Source organism: Myotis nattereri, assembly GCF_964212035.1.
Source record: "Myotis nattereri genome assembly, chromosome: 3".
NCBI classification, from domain to species: domain Eukaryota; kingdom Metazoa; phylum Chordata; class Mammalia; order Chiroptera; family Vespertilionidae; genus Myotis; species Myotis nattereri.
Genome location: NC_138077.1, coordinates 133,447,346 through 133,469,186, shown reverse-complemented (window position 1 = coordinate 133,469,186; position 21,841 = coordinate 133,447,346). Strand labels below are relative to the sequence as shown.

At 44.2% G+C, this 21,841-nt stretch overlaps 1 protein-coding gene across 7 annotated transcripts in view; it reads right to left on the bottom strand.

The window, feature by feature from the left end:
- PHACTR1 (phosphatase and actin regulator 1) overlaps positions 1-21,841 on the bottom strand; it is a 507,187-nt gene that overhangs the window by 35,187 nt on the left and 450,159 nt on the right. For all 7 annotated transcript variants that reach the window (XM_081085614.1, XM_081085612.1, XM_081085613.1 and 4 more), the window contains 2 exons: positions 12,963-13,210; positions 10,933-11,089 (listed from right to left, as the gene is read on the bottom strand). In XM_081085614.1, coding sequence (XP_080941740.1) covers positions 10,933-11,089; positions 12,963-13,210 — 405 coding nt within the window. The remainder of the gene's footprint in view (positions 1-10,932; positions 11,090-12,962; positions 13,211-21,841) is intronic.

Below are 21,841 nucleotides of genomic sequence, written 5' to 3'. Positions count from 1 at the left end.
ATTGCAGTGGAATCACAGAACTGCCACAGCTTACTCAACGTGCATTATTTTGGTGCCTCAATGCACAGTGGAAGGGGTGATTAATTAGTCACGTGCTGTGTAGTTTTAACCCCATAAGCAGGATGTAATGTGCTGGGTCCTACGACACATTAGGCAAAAAATATGAGCACTAGACAAAGGCCACAAAGAACAATGGTGACTGACAACACGAATGCAAGTCTTTAATCATTGTACAGTCTGATTCACAGACTGTGGGTGGCAATAAAGGAAGGAAGGCCTAACAGCTTATCCTCTTCCTGGAACTCCATCATCATCACAATGAATGAAACTTAGGGAAGCTGTCATGTCTCTCATGCATGAGCTTTTCTTACTAGTAGCTGGCACACTACTTTTTTTTTTTAATTTAAATTTTTTTGCACACTATTTTGATAATTGCTAAGCATTCTTATTTGTTTGTTTTTCACACCAACCCTTCCTATGCTGAACTCTCATTCTCCACTCTGGCTTCTGGCCTTCTGGCCTTGCTCATGCTTTGGCCACACGAGGATTAGTTTTGGTGGCTCTGCAGGGTTTTGCTGCAGCTGTGAGTTGCTTCACGCATGGCAGCTAGAAGCATGCTTCTCTTACTAGGATTCATTGCCTCATCTAGTCATTAGCCTTACAAGGATTGACTTAGGGCTCTGCCGTCAACTTCACATGAGGATGACTGACATACATTAAGGAGATCAGAATGTCTCCCTTACATCAAGTTGGCATGTCCAATAGGAAGTTTGTAAACTTTCATAGAAATGTTTGATGTTTTAGAAAATGTTTCATATATTTTTACATACCTCAGCATTCTGTTATTCATAAATTAGTAACCAGATATCCTGTAACATGTGCTGTAAATTTAAGACAAATTTAAATTAATTTCTTAGGTAGTCTAAACCTGACATTATATATAGGCTCTTTTTAAAAAGGCTTATTTTATTTTTGCCTAGACAATGTGATGTGAATTTACAGCTCCTTCGTGGGAGAAGCCCGGGCATATCCTGGTGCACTATTTGTTGACCATGAGGTGAGAATCAGATTCCACAGGCTATGGCCCCAATGGCTCTGTTAGTTAAGGACTCTGAGGAGAGGGGCAATGTGACAGGGAATCGCGATGGAGAGCCTGGCTGGGCAGGGGAGGTGCACCAAGGATGGGCTGTACTGACAGGGCAGGCTCCAGGCAGAAGGCGCCCACTCAACTTCCAGGAATACAAAGGCAGAGCCATGCCATTTACCAAGAGGATGCTGAGGGCATTCCTTGCGGGGGATAGGGACAGGGCTTCTTGGGGTGAAATGTGCAGGAGGCGGATCCACTGGTTCAATCAAATTCGGGGAGGGCAGTTCCTACATAGTATCATTCTAATATGCAGGAAGATGCAATTACCTGTCTTAGCATCTTTTAAGAGAGAGCTTGATAAGTTACAACATAAAGATGAGCAAAACAAGGGGAAATCATAACAGTCAAAAGGAGGATTGGATTTCAGGCAGGTAAAATGGTTCAATACACCGATTACTGTCAGCACCACTATTTATCTGTCTGCCTATTTTTTCCCAAAGGAACTAACAAGGCTGCTATTAAAGAACTATTGTTTTAATGATTCAAGGGCACAGAACATAAAATTTTCATGATCAACTTCTTAAAATAGAAGCATATTCACTTATATTTCAAAAGAATTGCCTGAGAATCAGAGAGAAAAGCAATTTTCCAGGCTTTGTATCTCTGGATGATTTTTCCTGTTTATATCCTGTCTAAAAATGACTACTTAGTTAGCATATATGCAATTTTTGTGGCCATTATAAAAATCTTTGCACTCTAACCAAGAAGAAGGAAAAGAACGTAATGGAGATAAATAAAATGAATTACTTGTTTAGCATTTTGCATGAGATTTGAGGTATTTTGCCAGTAAACAAAGATGAAAAACAATTGCATTAGAAATTTCTGTTATAAACCAGTTGTGCTAGTTATATATTCAGGATGGTGTGCAAGCTCTATATAGGAGCTGCAGAAAAATCACATATGAGTAAACCCGAAGCCAGCTTTGGTGGGCGAGGGAGAAAGAGTGCTGCAACCATGGAAATCACGCTGCGAACATCACCACTGAAATACGAACAAAGAAATCTTCTTACGTATAAATGATTAGAGCTTCACTGATCTAAATCTGAATAATAGAATAGGGCAACTTCAAGCTGAGGCTCCAGCTAAAGAATCTTCTGAAGTACCTGCTCAGTTTTAGAAATTACTAATGAGACTTTCTCAGCTGTCAGGAGCTATTAACTATGAAGATGGGGAAACACCTCTTGCTTGGACATTTAATTTAAATGTTCTCTTAGCTTAAGTGGGATGGAGGAGGAAACAGTGCCCATGAAAGAACCATGAGAGAAGTCAAGGTTTCCTTTCTCATGGGACTGTTGAGTAAGAAACATGTTTCTTACAGATTTAATTAAAAACTTTTGCTTTCAGTCATTTGTTTTTCTTTCAGGTGTGAATTGAGAAAATCAACCTAGATATATAACTTGTTGTGCTTTCTAACTAATAACTGACCTGTTCCTCCAGAAGAAGTGGGTGCATTTCTCCTTTTCTGGAAGGATGTTAATTTCTAGCACTGGCGGGGGGCAGGGGACACATTTTTAATCCTAGTGTAGCCAGATAGTTATGTCACTTGGCTAGCAGCTTCATGCCTTTTGGCCTGTTTCCTTATTTATTAAATTAAAGGTGTTAGAGGCAATGATGGTGAGTGTTCATTGAAGTTCTAAAGTGCTCTAATTATATTACATTTTTGGGTCCAGAAGATGCACTTGTGAAGTGGGTGAAGAGACTCACAAAAGTCTCCTTGAGATATAGGCACAAAGCCCATAGTGGGGGTGAGGTGCGGGGGGATCTCTTAATAAGCCAATTTGAAAGCATTAGACCAGATTTGAGGTAGTATTCCATGCAACAACATTTCCTTTCAACCAAAGTTTGAAAAATATTTGGATGCTTCCTAGGATGGTTTAACTCCCAGTTTATTCATTGCTCTCTGATAAGTTCACAAATGGCTTTGAGAAATCCTTTCATGGATAAAGTATGATGGAAATGAGGGGTCCTCAGGACTGTTTTACCTAAAGAGAGGATCAAAAGATTGTTGGAAAGAAAATAATATATTGCAAGAAAGTGCTCTGAGAACTCGCAGTAGGCAGTAGTTAACATTAATGTGTAGACATAAGAGAGAATAAACTCTGAATCAAGTGTTTAGATTATTTAATGTTCAACTTATCCAGAACCCAGTTCCACTTCCATGCATTTGGGAACATTTAAAAAATATTTTTATTAACTTCAGACAGGAAGGGAGAGGAGGGAGAGAGTGATAAAAACATCAATGAGAATCATTGATCAGCTGCTTCCTGCACGCCCCCTACTGGGGATTGAGCCTGCAACCTGGGCATGTGCCCTTTACTAGAATTCAACCCGGGACCCTTCAGTCCATAGGCTGACGCTCTATCCACTGAGCCAAACCAGCTAGGGCCATTTGGGAACATTTTAAGGGAAAAAAAAGTAGAACGAAAAATAGTCTACAATACATTCAAACCAACAAAAGAATGTGCTCCAAAGGGCCTACACTTTCCCAACAGAACTTGCTTGCCATTGGCATCCCAGACTTAATGATGAGTTCACCTTACCTTCTAAATGACACCTCGTACAGGGTTGTGCACACAGCAGATTATTAATCAATACATCTCAATAGGCTCAATTTGTTGAAGCTGGAGTCCCCTGATCTTCCTTAGTAACTGTTTCCCTGGAAAGCTAACTTTAAACTCATCGAAAAAAAACTCATTTAGCTCAAGGCCCACCATTCTCTTTGGGATCTCCCAGTTGTACTTTAGCTATTTTTTCCTTTAAAGAGAAGCAAAGTTTATTTTAGGTCTCATTTTTCTCTCATTGGGATTGTTTTAATTTCCATGAGTTGCTTTACTAAACTGGACCCTGGGAACAATTCATTCATTGATGCAGATCATGGGCATGTAGTGTAGTGGCCCCAACACAGACCACCCCGACACTCCAGTGCTTCTCAGATTAACCGTGAGTCTCTGCATTCCAACTGCCATGGCTGCCTCCTTCCTCCAGCCAGTTTATTTTTAAATTTAAATTTTTATTCATTTATTTTTGACAAATAAAAATTATATTTTCTTTTTTACATCGATACCACTCATCTCTAAGATCATTAGTTCAGTTTCCCCACCTACAAAATGGGATTCCCAATAGCAGCCACTTTGCAGGGCTGTGGTGAAGTTCATCAGATGAGGCACGGGTGGGAGAACATACTGTCAACAGCAAAGGGCTCTAATGTCTTAGATAATATTATGTCAGTGATCATCTTTAAACACAGACAGGCTGACTTTTCTTTTACTTAGCCAAGTAATCCAAGAAACAGGGCCTTTCTTTCCGCCAGGTGCTAAGGTGAACAACAAACAAGAAAATCACTGCAGATTACTCCAACAATGACCAGGAAAACTAAAGGGCTCTCTTTAACTATTCCAGATCAAGTGGAACCTCTTAAAATGTGGCCAGAGAGAAGCCTGGAGGATTTGCCTACTTACTTAGTTTGTAGTTGAGTATAGTAATACCCTCTCCACCCTCTGCACCTCAATTTTGAAATGCTGCTGGGATAATCAGCCATTTACAAAAGCTATGAAATAGAAAACAAAATAAGACTCCCTACCCACTTATGATGGCACTTAAACACACACACACACACACACACACACACACACACACACACACACCCCTTTGCAAGTTTTAAACACTGAATCGATTCGGTTCCTGCTGTGTAAAAAGCGGCTCTTTTGTCCTCCACACTTACTATATCACTGAAAGATGCACCAGGCAGCTGCAAGTCACAAACGCAGAGCTCTGGAAGTCCTGACAAGATGTGGCTTTGCTCCCTGACATCCAGTGCGGGGTTTGCACACTGTGACGCCTCCCGTGTGCACACTGTCAGGCTCAGAATCCGTCTTAGTAACAGGATGCCAAGAGCTCAGTCTTTACTGCATTTCCTAACAGCTGGAAGCTGGGGTGAGAGGGCAAGAGGCTACGCATGTCTCTGCAAGGCTCTGAGGCATGTCCCGTGGCTGTGGGTCCCTGTGGTGGGCGTGGCTCAGCCTCAATGCCCTCAGCTCATGTGGTGTTGAAGGTTTATTCCACCTCCTCTCCATGGCTTCACTCAAACCTTACCGGGACAGCTTTCTCATCTTTCATTTAGAAAACACACCCAACAAACAACCAGTGTGTGGCCGTCCTTAACTTTCTCTCAGACAGGCAGTGCTGTGGTCTTCACTCAAGTCAGCACCTTTCAGAAGATGTCAGCATTTCTAAAGGGCTTTTAGAGAGAAATGACTATTTTGTGCAGCGAGGTACTGGGAGATGTCAAATGATCCGAGAGCAGCCGAGCTACCTGAACAGCTGGTGTGTTTGTTATGCAAACGCTGCAGGACTCAATAACTACATTCAAGTCATATGTCGCCCTGACTTCACTTGTTCCATCCTTGGTCTCAGCTTGGAGACGAGTCTCCAATTTCAGTTTCGTTAATGGGAGGTCTCAGAATCCACAGGAAAAGCACACACTCTGAGCCCTTCCCACCCAGGCTCTGCGGGTGTGAGGATGAGCAGATCCAAGTGCCCTCCTTACATTTCCCCCTGAGCCGCTCTGTGAGGTTCTGTGAGCCAAAGTGATGAGGATGAGGATGAGGAGGATGAAGGGCCAGGTCTACTCCAAACTTCACCCATGTCTATTCTTTTCCCTTCTTTCTTCAAGTGATTCTGTAACGAATGCCCACGGTGCACCAGTCAGTCAAAGTTGGATTGAATTCATAGTGTCTTTGATTGTTATTCCTATTTTTAGAAAGTGCTTTTGTAGCAGAAGAAATGACCTAGCCTGGGAGAGGCTAGAGCACACTTAGCATAGGTCGATTTTCAGGGGAGACACCATTTGCCACTTTGGAATGAAGCTCTGGGGTGTCAGACTTAGCACCGATTTTTCCAAACTACAAACGGTAAGCCAGCTACAGTGAGAAGTCAGCATTACTGTATTTTATTACCTGTGCTAGGAGCATAAAAATGGATTTCAATGTTCTCCCTTGATCATTGTATTATAATTTAAAGTAGCACAAAATCCTCTTTACAAATTATTTTATAACTGCCTGTAGTGACTACAGTGTGAACTCCTTGGGAACATAAAATACATATTTAGAATATGCTTTCTTCCTAGCATATTATTCATTACTACTAGTAAATAAGGAGGAATACCATGTTAGGTTTCATGGGATGATCAGGCTATTATTTGTCCACTTTCCCATCTCATCCACCACCCTCCTGCCATCAGAAAGACAGCAGCTTTTTAAGTGATGGCACTGAGCAGTAGGGAAGAGAGAAGGTAGGTTTGATACTCCCCAAAAGAGGGCCTACATCTGATCTATCACATGGTGTTTAATGCTGGTTTTGATGCCTTACATATAGATTCAAACTATCAACAATCACCAAGGGCTTTAATCCCAAATCCATCTGATTCCCAGACTCATGGGCAGTAAGGAAATGAAAGCAGTTACATATATTGATATTTCCACCAACTTCTTCACCTAACCTAATGTATTCTTCAGCAGAGTAATTTATAAACATTCTGCAAACCATCTGACTAAATCCCTGAAACAGAGAGAGTTGGGACTCAAATTCTTTTTAGGACTATGGCATGTTGCTGTAGTGATCAATCCATAACTATGTTCAAATTAATTTAGATACTACAAGATGTTAATTTCAATTTACTACAGAGGCACACATGCTCATTCACACATTTACATTCACTGTACACATAATAATAGTCTGTCTCATCTCACCTAACTATGTAGGGCACTCACACAAACTTTATACTCTAATACATGGCTTCCAGGTCAGAAGTTAAAACTACGGGCCCAGGCTGAGGTGCAGTCCTTGGGTTGAATGTAATCCATAAATATATTCTGATGGTTCTGCACAATGTTTAAACATTTTGGAATTTTCATTTTAAAAAATCCAGATTTTTCTTCAGAAAATATGACAAACTGGCCCTTCATTTCTACAAAACAACAGGGGCTGAAGGTGAATAATGCCAGGCCCCATAGATAAAGGGTGAACTTTCCACCTCGCCCTAGTTCTCAACATTCCCTATCAACAATCTTAGAACTGTCTGCTTTGCTTATGTTCAACATCTATTTTGCCCTGGCATGCATTTGAGTTTGAAGGCCCTGTTCTAGGTACATTATACTTCCCCAAATGCTATGAGTTAAATTGTGGCCCCCCAAATTCATATGTGAAAGTCCTAATCCCCCGTACCTCAGAATGTGACCTTGTTTGGAGAGAGGATCTTTACAGAAGTAATGAAGTTAAAACACGTCATTACGGTGGGCCCTGATCCAATCTGACTGGTGTCCTATCAGAGTGGGTCACACGCGGAGGGAGAAGTAAGATGAAGGCAGAGACTGGGGTGTTGCATCGATAAGCCAAGGGACACCAACCATGACCAGCAAGCCACCAGCAGCAGGAGAGAGGCTGGGACAGATTCTCCCTCACAGCCTCAGAAGGAACCAGCCCTGACAACAGCTTGATCTCAGACTTCCAGCCTTCAGAGCTACGAGACAATACATTCTTGTTTTGTAAGCCATTCAGTCTGTGGTAGTCTGTTAGAGCTGCCCTAGAAAAGTAAGTAGCTCCAAGTAGCTCACATTAAGTATCTTCAATCACTGGCTATGTCTCATCTAGAAAAAGGACATGGCAAGGAGAAACATTCTTTCCAAAACCTGGAAAGGTGCTGACAAAGGTGCTGAGTCGTGCCTGCCAAAAGATGGTAACAGTTCACCCCCGAGTGGGTGGGTGATACCAACAGTGAAGAAATATTTTAGGGGAACAAGTGTGTCAGGGAGGCAGAGTGTCTGGATCCTCATTTACTCCTGAGCTTAATTTAGATGACATATTCCTACACATCTACTTCAAGACACCTTCTGCTTTCCTTTTCTTCCCATGCCTTTTCTCCCTCTGTCTGATCTAAACATTACAGAGGGTACTGGAGGGGGCTGAGGGAGAGGAGCACAGCTGGAGAGAAGCTGGGCCTGAACAGCTGGCTACTCCCCTACAGGAGGCCTGAGAGCACTGGTTGTGGAGTAACCACGAGCCAGTAATGATTCAGAGTCTTGGTTCCTTTCTTTTAAAATAAGTAGTCCTGCCTGGCTGGGTAGAGGTAGCTCAGTTGGTTAGAGCCATCTCAATAAGCCAAGGTTGTGGCTTTGATCCCTGGTCAGGGCACACACAAGAAGCAACCAATGAATGCATGAATAAGTGGAACAACATATCAATGTCTGCCTATCTGTCTCTCTCCCTCCCTTCCTCAATCTCTCTCTCTTAAACATCAATCAATCAATCAATCAAAATTTAAAATAAGTAGTCCTGGTGACTTACAGAGAGATTCAGCTTCTGTGATGTTTCAGAAACAAAAGCATTACTTCTTCATGCATCACACTTCCCTCTAGTACCTGAAACCCCGTTCCCCGTGGTCCCAAGCTCCATCCTCTGGGGGATTTCGCTTCTTCAACCAATCAGTGTCCCAAGCTGGGATGTGGCGAAGGGCCAGAGCTCTGCCCTTGCTGATCGAGGGGTCACCCTGACAGGTCGCCCTGTCAACTTTGAGAAGCGTGGCTCCATGTCTAATTTTTTCGTTTTTAATCCTCTCCTGAGGATATTTTTCCATTGATTTTTAGAGAGAGTGGAAAAGAGAGGGAAAGACAGAGAGAAATATTGATGAGTGAAACACATCATTTGGTTGCCTCCTGCACGTGCCCCAACCAGGGTTTGGTCTGGGGAGGAGCCCGCGACCGAGGCATGTGCCCTTGACCAAAATTGAACCCGGGGCCTTTCAGTCTGCAGGCAGATGCTCTATCAACTGAGCCAAACAGACTAGGGTTCCAGGTCTAATTTTTAAATGATGAAATTTTTAGGGGTGGTGGTAAATGGGATTTCAAATAAATAAAATGGAGTCATGTGGATTAAATATCACTTTGGGGGGAATAAAAGGCACTGCAGCAAAGCTGGGGAAATGAGACCCCCGAGCACATAAAGGCTGTCCACACTCAAGTGGTGGAACTGAACTATGAGAAGTAGGGCTGAGATCAAGGACATGCTCCTTCTCTTTTTTCTGCACTCCTCACCGCCCCCCCCCCCCCCCCCCCCGCCACACACACAAAGCAGCCCTATTTATATTACGTATAAAACTGAAAGGCTGGTCAGGAAGCAGCCAAGCACTGTATCCACCCACCCCACCCACCTTCAGAGAGAAACCTGGCCACCTGCAGCCGAGGCGAGGAGACTTGGGAGGCCAGACCATTGTCTCCAGTTCCCTAATACATGCCTGTCAAGAGGTATGAAGCTTTGAGTAGCTTCAGAAAAGAGAAGAAGATCCATGAGTGGTAGATGCATGGATAGAGAGTTCAGGTCAACAGAAGGAAGGATGTTTAATAATTAGGCTCTGCAACAATGGCACCGGCCCTCCAGAGGGCTGGGAGTAACTATCACTGAGGAATGAAGAGAGATTGGATGGCCAGCTGGTGGATGTGCACCATGTTCACTGACCAATGGGGAAGGCGGCAGGGAGTAGGTGGGTAGATATTTTCATTCCATGATTCTAAAGACTGCAGAATTCAAGGACAAATCATCCATCAGTGTTAACTATGTTATACAGCTCTGTAAGACTGAAACAACATCCTCCAGGAGGAAACCAAGTTAATGATGGGAAACTGTCCTTAAGTAAGAAAATAAATCAGGTGGGAGGGAAGAACCCCAGCAGCCCCGGTGGATGGCATCTGTGCCTCTGTAACCTCTTCGGGTACCAGCTGCCTCAGTTGTCCTGGTGAAGGTGATAATGAAAGCTACCGATGGGGTTGTGGGGAGAAGAAAATGACATAACAGATAACTGAATGTTTACTATGGGCCAGGGACTATTTTAAATGCTTTGCTTATATTGCTTAATTCTTACAACTGCACATTTTACAAATACAGAAACACAGGCAGAGAGAATAAGCGAGTTACTCAAGGCTGCACAGCTAGGAAGAGGGAGAGGAGGATGAAACCTAAGAGATAGCTACACGTTGCACCCAAACACTTAGCACAGTGCCTGGGACAAGGTGGGGCTCGTGATGACTATTATTACAGAGGCAGCGCAATATGGTCGCGAGAGGGAGCATTCTGCTGCCAGTCTATGTGACATCATACAGGAAACTAAAGTTCTCTATACCTGGTGTTCTTATCTGTAAAGTGGGCACAAAATGTCCATTCCATAGGGAGCCTCAAAGATTAAGTGATTTAATGCATGCTAAATGTTTAGAAGAATACCTGGCTAATAATCAGTGCTTCACAAGATAAGCTAATACCATATGAACATGCTCTAGATTACAAATACATCCGGGTGTTTAGTATGTTAATATAACCCACTCTATGTTCATGTCTGTAATGTACACAAAGGGCAATCACCCAAAAGTCACAGCTCAGTGACGAGGCATCCGTAACAGTCACTGATATCTTCTGGTTGCACAGTATAGGAGAAAGTGCATTTATTAGATTGCTTTGTGCTTAACCAAACTCCAATGGTACACAGGCCCTCAATTCTAGGGATGGTGGCGATTTTTCTACAGGAGGTTCTTGTCTGGGAACCCTGCCTCTCAGGTTCTCCCTGAACCTCAAGTGAAATTTCCCAGATTTGAATGAGTGAAGGGGAAGGGACTGAGAAGAAATGGAATGTTTTCCATGGAGACTCTGCTGTAAGCTCTCCAAGAGACGCCCGGGACTGGTTTGGGGATGGAGACTGACGTCTTCTACCCAAATCTGCAGAGCTGGTGGTCTTGCTGTCCTACCTGGTGAGCTTGGTGCCGATCTGCTGCCTCAGCTCCAGCCTCTCTTCGTCCGTCTGCCTGGGAAGGATGTTCTTTTCTTCTAGCTCTCGCTTGGAGGGCCTGTTGCTGAGTTTGATGGCTAAGGAGTCCTTCCGGCACACCTTCATGGCCAGGGAGCCTGCAGGAGGGGAAACGAGTCAATAACGCTGACACACACCTGCCCGGGCTCCCACAGGAACAACTGTGGGTCAAGGTGAAAGGCAGGAAGACAGTGGCTTCACACCTGAGAGTGGGTAAGGCCCCAAAGGACCCTTCCATAGAGTTCCTGCAAGCAACATGCTGGGTACGCCTTGCAGTGCTGAGTATGTGAGGGGCACCGGAGCCTGTGATTGGATCTTGGCTCTCCAGGGACCGCCAGTATGCAGACAACACCGTAAAGGAGGGACAGACTAGTAATAGAAGCAAAGAGGGGACAAAGGACAGGGACCTTTAGTAACCACGGGGAGCTTCACAGAGCAGGAGGAGCTGGCACCCGCAGGACAAGTGAGATGCGCCCAGGCAGCAGGTTGGTGGATGTCTGCATGTGGGAAAGCTCAGAGGTGACAGATAAACCAGGTCATCACAGGAGACAAAGGAGATCAGTGACTGTGGAGCCGGGGTCATGAAGGAAAATAAAGCTGGGCAGACAGTGAGGTCTGTTTGGGGTGGGAGTGGAAGTGAGTTCATTAAAATAGGCAACATTCTGGGATAGTTTTTCTTTCAATGTAAGGAGTTCTGAGCAGCCAGCCAGGGCAGGGCTGCCTTCCATCTGGAATAAATCTGTGGTTCTCAACCAGGGTGATTTTGTTCCCCAGGGGACACTTGGCAAAGTCTAGAGACACTTTTGATTGTCAAACTGGGTTTTGGGGGAGGCGCTTCTGGTATCCAGCGGGCAGAGGCCAGGGATGCTATTAAATATCCCGCAGTGCACAGGACAACAAAGTCTAATCTGGTCCAAAATGTCACCTGTGCCGAGGCTGAGAAACGCTGCTGTAAAACATTCACTTCTCTGGGCAGGAAACAGTGCCCGGGGCTGAGCAGCTGCTCCTTCCTCCCTGGGTCATTTGGGCCTTTGGCCGCCCCTCGTGCTCCTCTCCTGGACATCACCTTGATCATGTCATTGCCACCAGGACTCCTACCAGCAGCAGGAGGAGACTGGGCAGCAGCAAGTTGGGGGGATTCCTCTGGATTTTATCTTGTAGGCTAGTCCTCTCCCCTCCTCACTGGTTTTACAGCATGGACTTTGGAATGAGACAGTGGTATCAACCCTAGCACGGCCCCTGAGTAGATGTGAGGCTCTGGGCAGGTCACTGGCCTCTCCCTTTTCTTCCCCTCTCTGTAAAATGGAGCAATAGTGTCCACGCTACCGCGTGTTGTAAGATGTAGATAACAGAATAAAAATCTTAGCACGTGGCCAGGCATGGCATATATTCAGTGAAAAGTTGCTATAAGTTCATTTATTAAAAAGTTAATCAAATATCAGTTTCTAATCACTTAACTAAAATGTATTGATTACTCATGGCCAGGATGACAGATTTTGAACTTTGCTTTCTTCATCTCTTCTCTCTTAGCACATTTGAGGCCCTAAGTAAGAAATTTCAATTCAGGCCTTCTCAATTTTGTTGAGGTCTGCTTAAAGTGAATTTGCTGCATACACAATGGTGAGTCTATCTGAGTATTATGCAGATTCAAATTGAATTTCAGGGTTCCTACCCCTTTTTTTGAGGGAGGGGGCTGCATCCCAAAGAAGCAGTTGAAGCAAGGAAGAGCCATCTAAGAGGTAGCAGGTGCAGCAGGATGTAACTTTCAGAGCTATGGGGATGTTCAGAGGACACTGACCCTTTCATTTTCTAATGAAAACACTGAGGCCCTAAGAAGTTAATCGAGCTGCCCTGTGACCCAGGGCCGGCTGACACCAGACCTCAAGTTAGAACCACAGTGTTGGGCAGCTAGTCAGCGCTCTTTCTATAAAGGCCCCGCCCCATCCCCAGTGAAGAGCTGGATGCACGCACTGGTGTACAATGAGCTGTCGTCATCCTCGTCTTCCTCCTCCTCCTCCTCTTCCCTTGTGTAGAGACAGGAAGAGTCTTCGTAGTCTGATTCATGAGGCACATTTTCTTTATTGTCATCACATTCAATCACAACAGTTGGCACTTGTCTTATTTCTGGAAGGCCCAGAGGTCCTGCTTTTGTGATACCGTCACCCGAGTGCAAACTGGAGCTGTGGTAAGAAGTGGGGCAGGGGACCCGCTGCTCAGAGCTGTTCAAAGAGAAGGAGGAAAGAAGACAGTCACTCTGGCTAATGTCTACACACGCATCAGAACCTTCTTAAAACTCAGTTCCTAAGAGACAAAGGGTCTCCAGGGCAACTGAAGTCTCATTTCTCATCTTATAGTTAAACATTTGAGGGCAGCAGACTTCTCTGATGGTGGCAGCAGCATGGGGTAGGAGTAGGAATCCTTATTCCCTGTGGATGAATGGTGGTGACACTGGCACAGCAACGAGAATGTCCCTAATGCCACTGAGCTGTACACTTCAAAATGGTTAAAATGTAATTTTTTTTGGTCCTGTATATCTACAATTGAAAAAATAAAAACACAAATTGAAAAATCAATTTCATTCCACAAGTGTTTCTGGTTAAGAGCCATACCTCCAAGTGGCAAAGGAAAGTTTCTTTGCCACTGACATGTCTCATAGGAGGAGTAAAAGGATTAATTTGATGGAGAAGCTAGAGATCCTGAGAAGAGAGAACGCATGAAATTCTAGCTTTTAGAGCTCCACAGTGTGACTGGTAGAGGCTGAGTGTGGGACAGAATGTTTGAAACTTCATGCGTGGAGAGATTCAGGGAAAGAGAAGAGGTGGGATCACAGGGCTGGCGACTCATTCATGAACATCAGGGTGGATGTGGTCAAGGATGACTTAGAAAGAGTTCTCTCCCCTCAGCAGCCACAAGTACCATAGTCTGTTTTTTTGTGTTTTTGTTTTTTTGCAGGTCAGTTTTCCATGTAGCAATGGTGATGACATTCTTGATTTTCCCTCTTAAATTGAGCCAACTCAAATAAAATGTATTTTTAATGAAAAATTATTTGCTTCATAAATAGAACCCATATAAGTCCATTGTAGGAAAATTAGGAAACGCATAACATTAAAAAAGTAGTTATTTTTTTTTAAATAAACTCTATCTTAGGCTCCTAAAGCAATTTAGAATCCTTTTCATGACAGACTCTGAATGAAGCCCAGCAAGAATAATGGACCAGAAACACACAGCTGAATTTTATAATTCTTCTTCAGATTAATTGGAAGTGGGATTTATATCTTTTATTTAAGGATTTTTAAAACATAGAAAATTCAACACATTTACCATCCAAAAGTGTTTGATATTCATAAAAATAATGGAGTGTGAGGTTATACTATATATCAATGAATTCACATTAAAATATTTTTATACAAAAGAAAAATCTTTTTTTTTTTTTTTAAATATATTTTATTGATTTTTTACAGAGAGGAAGGGAGAGAGATAGAGAGTTAGAAACATCGATGAGAGAGAACCATCGACCAGCTGCCTCCTGCACACCTCCCACTGGGGATATGCCCGCAACCCAGGTACATGCCCTTGACCGGAATCGAACCCGGGACCCCTCAGTCCGCAGGCCGACGCTCTATCCACTGAGCCAAACCGGTCTCAGCACAAAAGAAAAATCTTACTCATGACATATGAATGCATGATAGTCTCCTTTGACACTTTCAATTATGCTTTAAATTATTGCTATGTCTAATTTAAATTCAATTAACTTTCTTCCTTCCATTGTTTCCAAAGCGCTGTTTTGCTCTTTATATTTTTCACATAACTCTTCAGTGATACAAATGGAAAATCTAGTTAACACATTATGAGCTATGACATTCAAGGCAATGAATTCAATCAACTAAAAAAAAAAGCCCTTTAACTACTAAGATTAAATCAAATATTTACAAAAATGCAGCATCTTATTAGACCCTAGAGTCACGGTGCACGAAGTTTGTGCACTGGGTCGGTAAGGGGTGCGGGGGGAGAAGGTCCCTCAGCCCAGCCTGCGCCCTCTGAGACAGCCTAAGCCAGCAGTCAGACATCCTTATTGCTCCTGTGAAGGTGGGAGAGGCTCCTGCCACGGCTGCTGCACTTGCCACCCGTGAGCCTGGCTTCTGGCTGAGCTTCGCTCCCCCTGTGGGAGTGCACTGACCACCAGGGGGCATATTCCACATTGAGCACCTGCTTCCTGGTGGTCAGTGCAAGTCATAGGGACTGATTGTTCTGCCGTTCGGTCAATTTGCATATTAACCTTTTATTATATAGGATGAGCAGCTAAAGGGGTCCATTTTCCATTTAGTTCAATACAAATGGTCATGAGCACAGGAAGGTGGAGAACATGGTAGATGGTCTCTGGGTGACAAATATAAAAGTTGACTAAAAGGTGACTGACTGGCAGCACTAGTGCCCCACCTCACAAGGCGCCCCTCATTCAGGCAACCACACGCACTGCATCTCAATTCTGCTTGGGATTCTACATTGGGTATTAGAGGAAGCAGGGGCAGAGGAGGCAGAAATGTAATTCCATGGCTCATGCTTTGCCCCACCTGTCTTCTCCTCTCCCTAAGCTATAAATTAATTAACAATGGCTCCAACAAAGGTACAGAGCTGAGAATATTAGATCTGAGGGATAAAAAGCAGCCCATAGATATTTATGTTTGGTGGGAAAAAGAGTTGGAAACCAGAATGTATAAATTCCTTAAGGCAAAGGGTTCCAAAGTCCCTCAAGAGGACCAAGAAAGGAGAAATATTATGCAAAGGAAGACCAAAAAACAAAGCTGTGATCAATAGGGCACTATGATTTTCTTCCCTCAAAGACACGAGGGAGTGTGAGTCTGAATAGAATGGGATTGGAAGGCTGATCCCCCAGGTGCTTAGGCAGGTACTAGGTATCATGTGACCTACTAGCTTTGTGAAATGGGGACCAGCCATGGCGATCAGCGACTGCCTGTGGGGGTGCTATAGACCCAGCTGGGACCTCACGTGGCCAATAAGGTCATCTTTCTGAGGTGTGACTCTAGCACATGATAGAATGTCTACTTTCTGGCCAGCATGGCTCAGTGGCTGAGTGTTGACCTATGAACCAGGAGGTCAAGGTTCGATTCCTTGTGAGGGCACGTGCCCAGGTTGCAGGCTGATCCCCAGTGGGGGGTGTGCAGAGGCAGCCGATCAATGATTCTCTCTCATCTTTGATGTTTTTTATTTCTCTCTCCCTCTCCCTTCATCTCTAGGGAAAAAAAAGGAATAAAGAAAAAAGAATGTCTACTTTCCCATAAGGGTGAAAAGGTGTTTTCTAGGAAGCTAGGTGAATCCACCAAAAGGGTTTTTAAATATTCTATTCATAAATACCCATTGACTGCCAACTCTGAGGGGAAGGAGGACAAAAACCCAGATGAGCTCGTCTAGCTGGTAACTCTGGAGAAACACAGGAAAGCAAGAAAAGACAGATGTGAGCAATGGGTTGGCTGAGGAGGAGGTTGGGAGGTGATTAAGCGACCTCAGATTCAGGAGTTAGGATACAAATCTGACTCCAAATTTTGCCACTTACTATTGGTTAAATTATCCACTGGCCATGCCCTTATGGAGACCCTCACTTGTTATTTATAGAAATGGCTTTCCAAGTGGTTTCAAAACACTCCCAGTTTCAGTCTAGTTTCCACACCTCTGTCAGAGCAACTTTCTAAAACTCAGATCTAGTCTCACAGTTACAACTCTGCCTGCCCTATCTCCAACCACTGCTTCAAGGGCGACAAACAGAAAATCCAGTGAACACGCCATGAGCTATACTATTCCAGGCAAGGAACTCAATGTAGCCCCTTAATACACTTGGCCTCCAACTTGGTTGTGGGCAGGAAGGAGAACACAAAGCTGAACCTCATTCTTAGCAATGCTGGTTTTATACTCTGGAGTTGTCACTTAGAAGGTGTTGTGTTCTTTTTACGTGAAAGGTCTCACTGATGAAGAAAAGTAAAAATCCAGAAGCAGTCATGCAATGCCTCACAAAATTTGACCCATATTATGAACCCAGCCTCTGTCCCCATACAGTTTACTCCTTGGTCACGCACAACAATGCATTGCACACTCTTGGCCTTCAGTGTGCTCCCATCCCGCCTTCACCCTAATTTCTATTTACCTTTTAATAACTGGCTCAGGCAACCTTTTGCCTATGTTCCTGGGAGATTCTGCAATAGTGAAAATTGGGAACATCTGTTTGCTTGCTATCTTTCCTTCCCCAACCACGCTGTAGGCTGCTTGAGGGGCCGGGACCATGTCTAGTTCATGTTTGTAGCAGATGCCTAGCACCATGCCTGACACAAACTGGACACTCAGTAATTGCTCACTATTTTTGCTGAATGGAGGAAATATGGGCTGTGATCATCGATACTCAGGTGCAGTTGTAAGTGTTTGACAAATCATTTTTACAGGGTATTAAGAGATCTGTTTTTAATTTTCAGGGGGGCGTCTGGTGGTGTATTGTTGGGCTGCGGGTGTCCCTGACTTGGTTGCCACTTTAATCAATCGCTTTAATGATGGAAAGGGCATCCTGATCCAATAGGTGGGAGAACTGAGGTAGAGAAGGAAAGGAGGGGGTGAACAGAGTGAACATTTATTGAATGTGTTGCCTACTGTTCTAGAAGAGTTCATATCCAGCATCTCATTTCATCTTTCTAATAACTCTGCAGGAGAGGTGTCATTATCTTATTTTATTAAGCAGGAAATAGAGGCTCCAAGGGGTAACAAATAGGAGCATGAGGACACTGGAATAAAGAAAGAAGAGAATCTGAAACCACTCTGCTTCAATGCATTACATCCAAAAACTGAATTACACTACTTGTAAGATTGTGTACTTTGATTCAACACAAACCCCACTAATTGTACACTAAATGTAAGGTGAAGAGAATGAACAACACATGTAAAAATGGGCATCATTACTTTTGAAATATTTTAAATCTTGCTAGCCAGGGTAAGTAATAGTGTTCTACCCCACCATGGTCAGGCCATACCTGGGGCACAGAGTTTAAAGGATTCATCTTAGACACTGGATTATAACAGTCAGGATGGTGAGAGGAGTCACTTGCTGACCCATTGTCATGGCAGAGTTGAATACGTGCCACAGATCATCAAATATTTACTATCTGGTTCTTACGGAAAAAGTTCTCTGACTCCTGGTCTAAACCAGGATTTCTAACCCTTGATCATAGCCACACTCCTTAGTGTGTTTTTGGTCTGTGCCATGTCTGAAGCTCATTTACACTATTATGTACGTTGTATTTTTAAATCAACACTTAAAAAAAACTTAAATACTAATTTAGCCTCATCTTAAGCAATAATATCTTTGTAATCATAGGCTTCATATGCTAATTATGTGTTTATAACTTACGGTTAAATTAAATGACTATTAAAACTTTATAAAAGGCTGTCTAAGCTTGCTTTGTGTACCACCATTGATGCATACATCACACTTGGGTGAAGTGATGGCCTGGAGACCCTCCCACCTGAAGCATGATTGACATTTTGGGTCAGACAATTCTTTGTGGTGGGGCTGTCCTGTACATAGTAGCATGTTTCCAGCACCGCTGGTCTCTACCCGCTGGATGATAGTGGCCTCTCCTCCAATGTGACAACCAACAATATCACCAGACACGGCCAAAGTCTTTTGGGGGAGGGGAACTACAGCCTAGACCAGCCGTGGGCAAACTACAGCCCGTGGGCCGGATCCAGCCCGTTTGAAATGAATAAAACTAAAAAAAAAAAAAGACCGTACCCTTTTATGTAATGATGTTTACTTTGAATTTATATTAGTTCACACAAACGCTCCATCCATGCTTTTGTTCCGGCCCTCCGGTCCAGTTTAAGAACCCATTGTGGCCCTCGAGTCAAAAAGTTTGCCCACCCCTGGCCTAGACCAGTGATGGCGAACCTTTTGAGCTCGGCGTGTCAGCATTTTGAAAAACCCTAACTTAACTCTGGTGCCGTGTCACATATAGAAATTTTTTGATATTTGCAACCATAGTAAAACAAAGACTTATATTTTTGATATTTATTTTATATATTTAAATGCCATTTAACAAAGAAAAATCAACCAAAAAAATGAGTTCGCGTGTCACCTCTGACACACGTGTCATAGGTTCGCCATCGCTGGCCTAGAGTATCCACAATGGTTGTGCCACGCACTGCATTCTCAGAGTAGCACAAGGGTCACTTCTAAAGCAGCTTTTGTGCTGATTGTGAGGAATTCACAGGATTAGCAGGATGATGACACGTGTCCAGATCCTGTCTCCTAAGTTCCGGACTTGCTGTGTCTCAGACTGTCACTGGGGCTGTACCAACAATTTGATGCTATGAGCATCCCACTGAGTCAGTTACTTGCAGCCCTGGTCTAGTCCCCGAACGTAAGACCACCAGCCTGACTCCTGAGCGCAACAGCTTTCCTCAGCACGTTGCCCCGAATGGTGATTTACAGAATAATGCTCTGGTGGCTTCAGTCACCGCATCTTCCAGAGCACCTGCCAAGCCCCGAGGAAAAGCTGATTCATGTAATCAGGAGACCCTTCACATCAGCTTTCACTTTACCTGGGATTCAAGTGGCTCTCATAGCACGCGGGTGGTGTTCTGTTCCTCTTCCTGGTGGCTGACCAGGTACTAAAACCAGAGGTAGACGTAACGCCCCTCATCCTGACCTACGTGGAGCCTTCCTTAATGTGTACTGGATTGCTGTACCCAGTGATGAAAAAGTTAATGTTTTTAAGTGCTGACACTACACCCTGTATTGATCCATTTAGGTCTCACAGCAACTCTAGGAAATGGGGTGCTGGATTCCCCCCATCTCAGAGAGGAAAAGCGAGGTCCACGACCACGGTCGCAGCGGGAGGGATGCAGGCCTTACTGAACAGGGGCAGCAGGACTACCGCACCTGGCCTCCCACTGATGTCGCCACACCACCCGTGTGGAAGCAGCAGTGCTTCAGTGGCTCAGACCTTGCTCTTCTTCCAGAACCTTCCTTCCCCCCGCCCCTCCCGCCCCGCCTCCAGCACCCAGCCCACTCTCAACTGTTGTCAAACAGGTCTGATCATTCCATTTTCCCAATGGAGATCTTTGAAGGGTCTCACTGTAAATATAAATTCTATCCTCTTTGGCATGGAGTGGGGGGCCTCATCACCTGACCCCACAATTCCTTTCAGTCTCCTTTGTTATGGCTCTTTACTGATTGCCCAGTGTGTCAGCCACAGAGGGCCACTTGCCACTTCCCAAGCACACGGTGAGTGCCCTGCCTCCTCCCTCTGCTCCTGTCATCGCTCCGCCTTAGCCTAGCCTCTGAGTTTGGCTGGAAGCATCCTACCGCACTTCAGAGACAGCTCACATGCCATTTCTTATGAACAGTCTTTCCTAACTTTCCCAACGAAAACCAGCCCTTCTCTGTGCTTCCACATCTCCATTCTCACTTCCATTACAGCACCTGTCACATTGTGTTATAATTATGCGTCTACGCATTTGCTCCCTGCCCCTAGTGACTTTGAAGGCAGAGCAGGTTATTAATTACCTTCATATCCCAGTCCCATTTTGTGCATGTTTTTGGAACTGATGGAAAAGTCAGCTCAGTATTTGGGCTAAAGTCTTTTGGAATCAGAAGATGTCATATTGCATTTCTCATCATTTAATTCACTAAAATAATCATCCCTGTTCCTGAGGGTCTTGCTGTTGCAGGGAAAGTATCCTTGTGAAAGAAGAATTAAGGTTTTGGAAATAGTGATCTGGAGTTTTTTCCTAAGAAGATAATCCAAAGAGGTCTATGTAAGGAAGAACGCCTTCGGTCCCAGGACCAGCTGTGTGAGCACAGATGTAACAGAGGGAGCCTAAGGTTATTCCATTTCCCAATTCTACACTCACAGGCTGTCGGGCCCCTTCAGTGGGGACTGTCCAGAGTAAGGCTGCTTTGTAAGGTAAAAGAGAACCATAAGGCTTCTTCTTATGTGACATTCTATAATGAATTTAAATAAACATCAAAGACCCCCAAATTGTTCCAGAGGGAGAAAAATGAGCTTCTGTTCCCCTTTTGGTAGCTCCAAATGATATAATTTTCCTGACAAATGTAACAGGAATGAGCATGCAAAAACCTGAGGGCATTCATGACACTCACAAGATGCTGGACAGCTGCACCGCTGTGGGATATTTCCGTTCTACTCCACATAGCGGGCTGCACAGCTCAGGAGGACGGAGCAGGGCATCCTGCAAACCACCGCAGTAGCTAACACGCTGTTCCCCACGGGGCCTGTCAGAGCGCTTTGTACATGTTCATTATCTCACTCTTCACAAAAACATGCAGGTAGGAACAGTATTGTTATGATCTTGATTTTATGCACCACGAATTCAAAACAACATGAAATATAATAATCATCTGTATAAGGGAAAGCACAGATGCTCACAGAACTCGACTACTCTTTCACTATGAATTCTGCTGTGAGAAGACCCGGGTTAAGGCTACTGTGGAGCAGAGGTGGGTCTGAATTCTGGGCTGGAGCCGTACAGCAGGTTTAGTGTGAGCAGCATGTGGCTGGGGGCAAGTAGGGGTGCAGAGAGACTAGGATGCGAGACAGGAGAGAATAATTACAGAGCTGGCTAGGCCAGCCCTGGATAATGGAGTGTTGTCAGGAAGGAGGAGTGCAGTGGGTTTATTGTGGCCGCGTTAATGATGTGTTTCTTTAGGATAGAAAGAAATCACCATTTACGCCCCCTAGCCACCACCCCCCTCTCTCTTCAGTTCCCTGTCCCCACTGTACAAAATGTATCAGTCACTGGCTTATCATCTATTTCTTCCACTGAAAGGT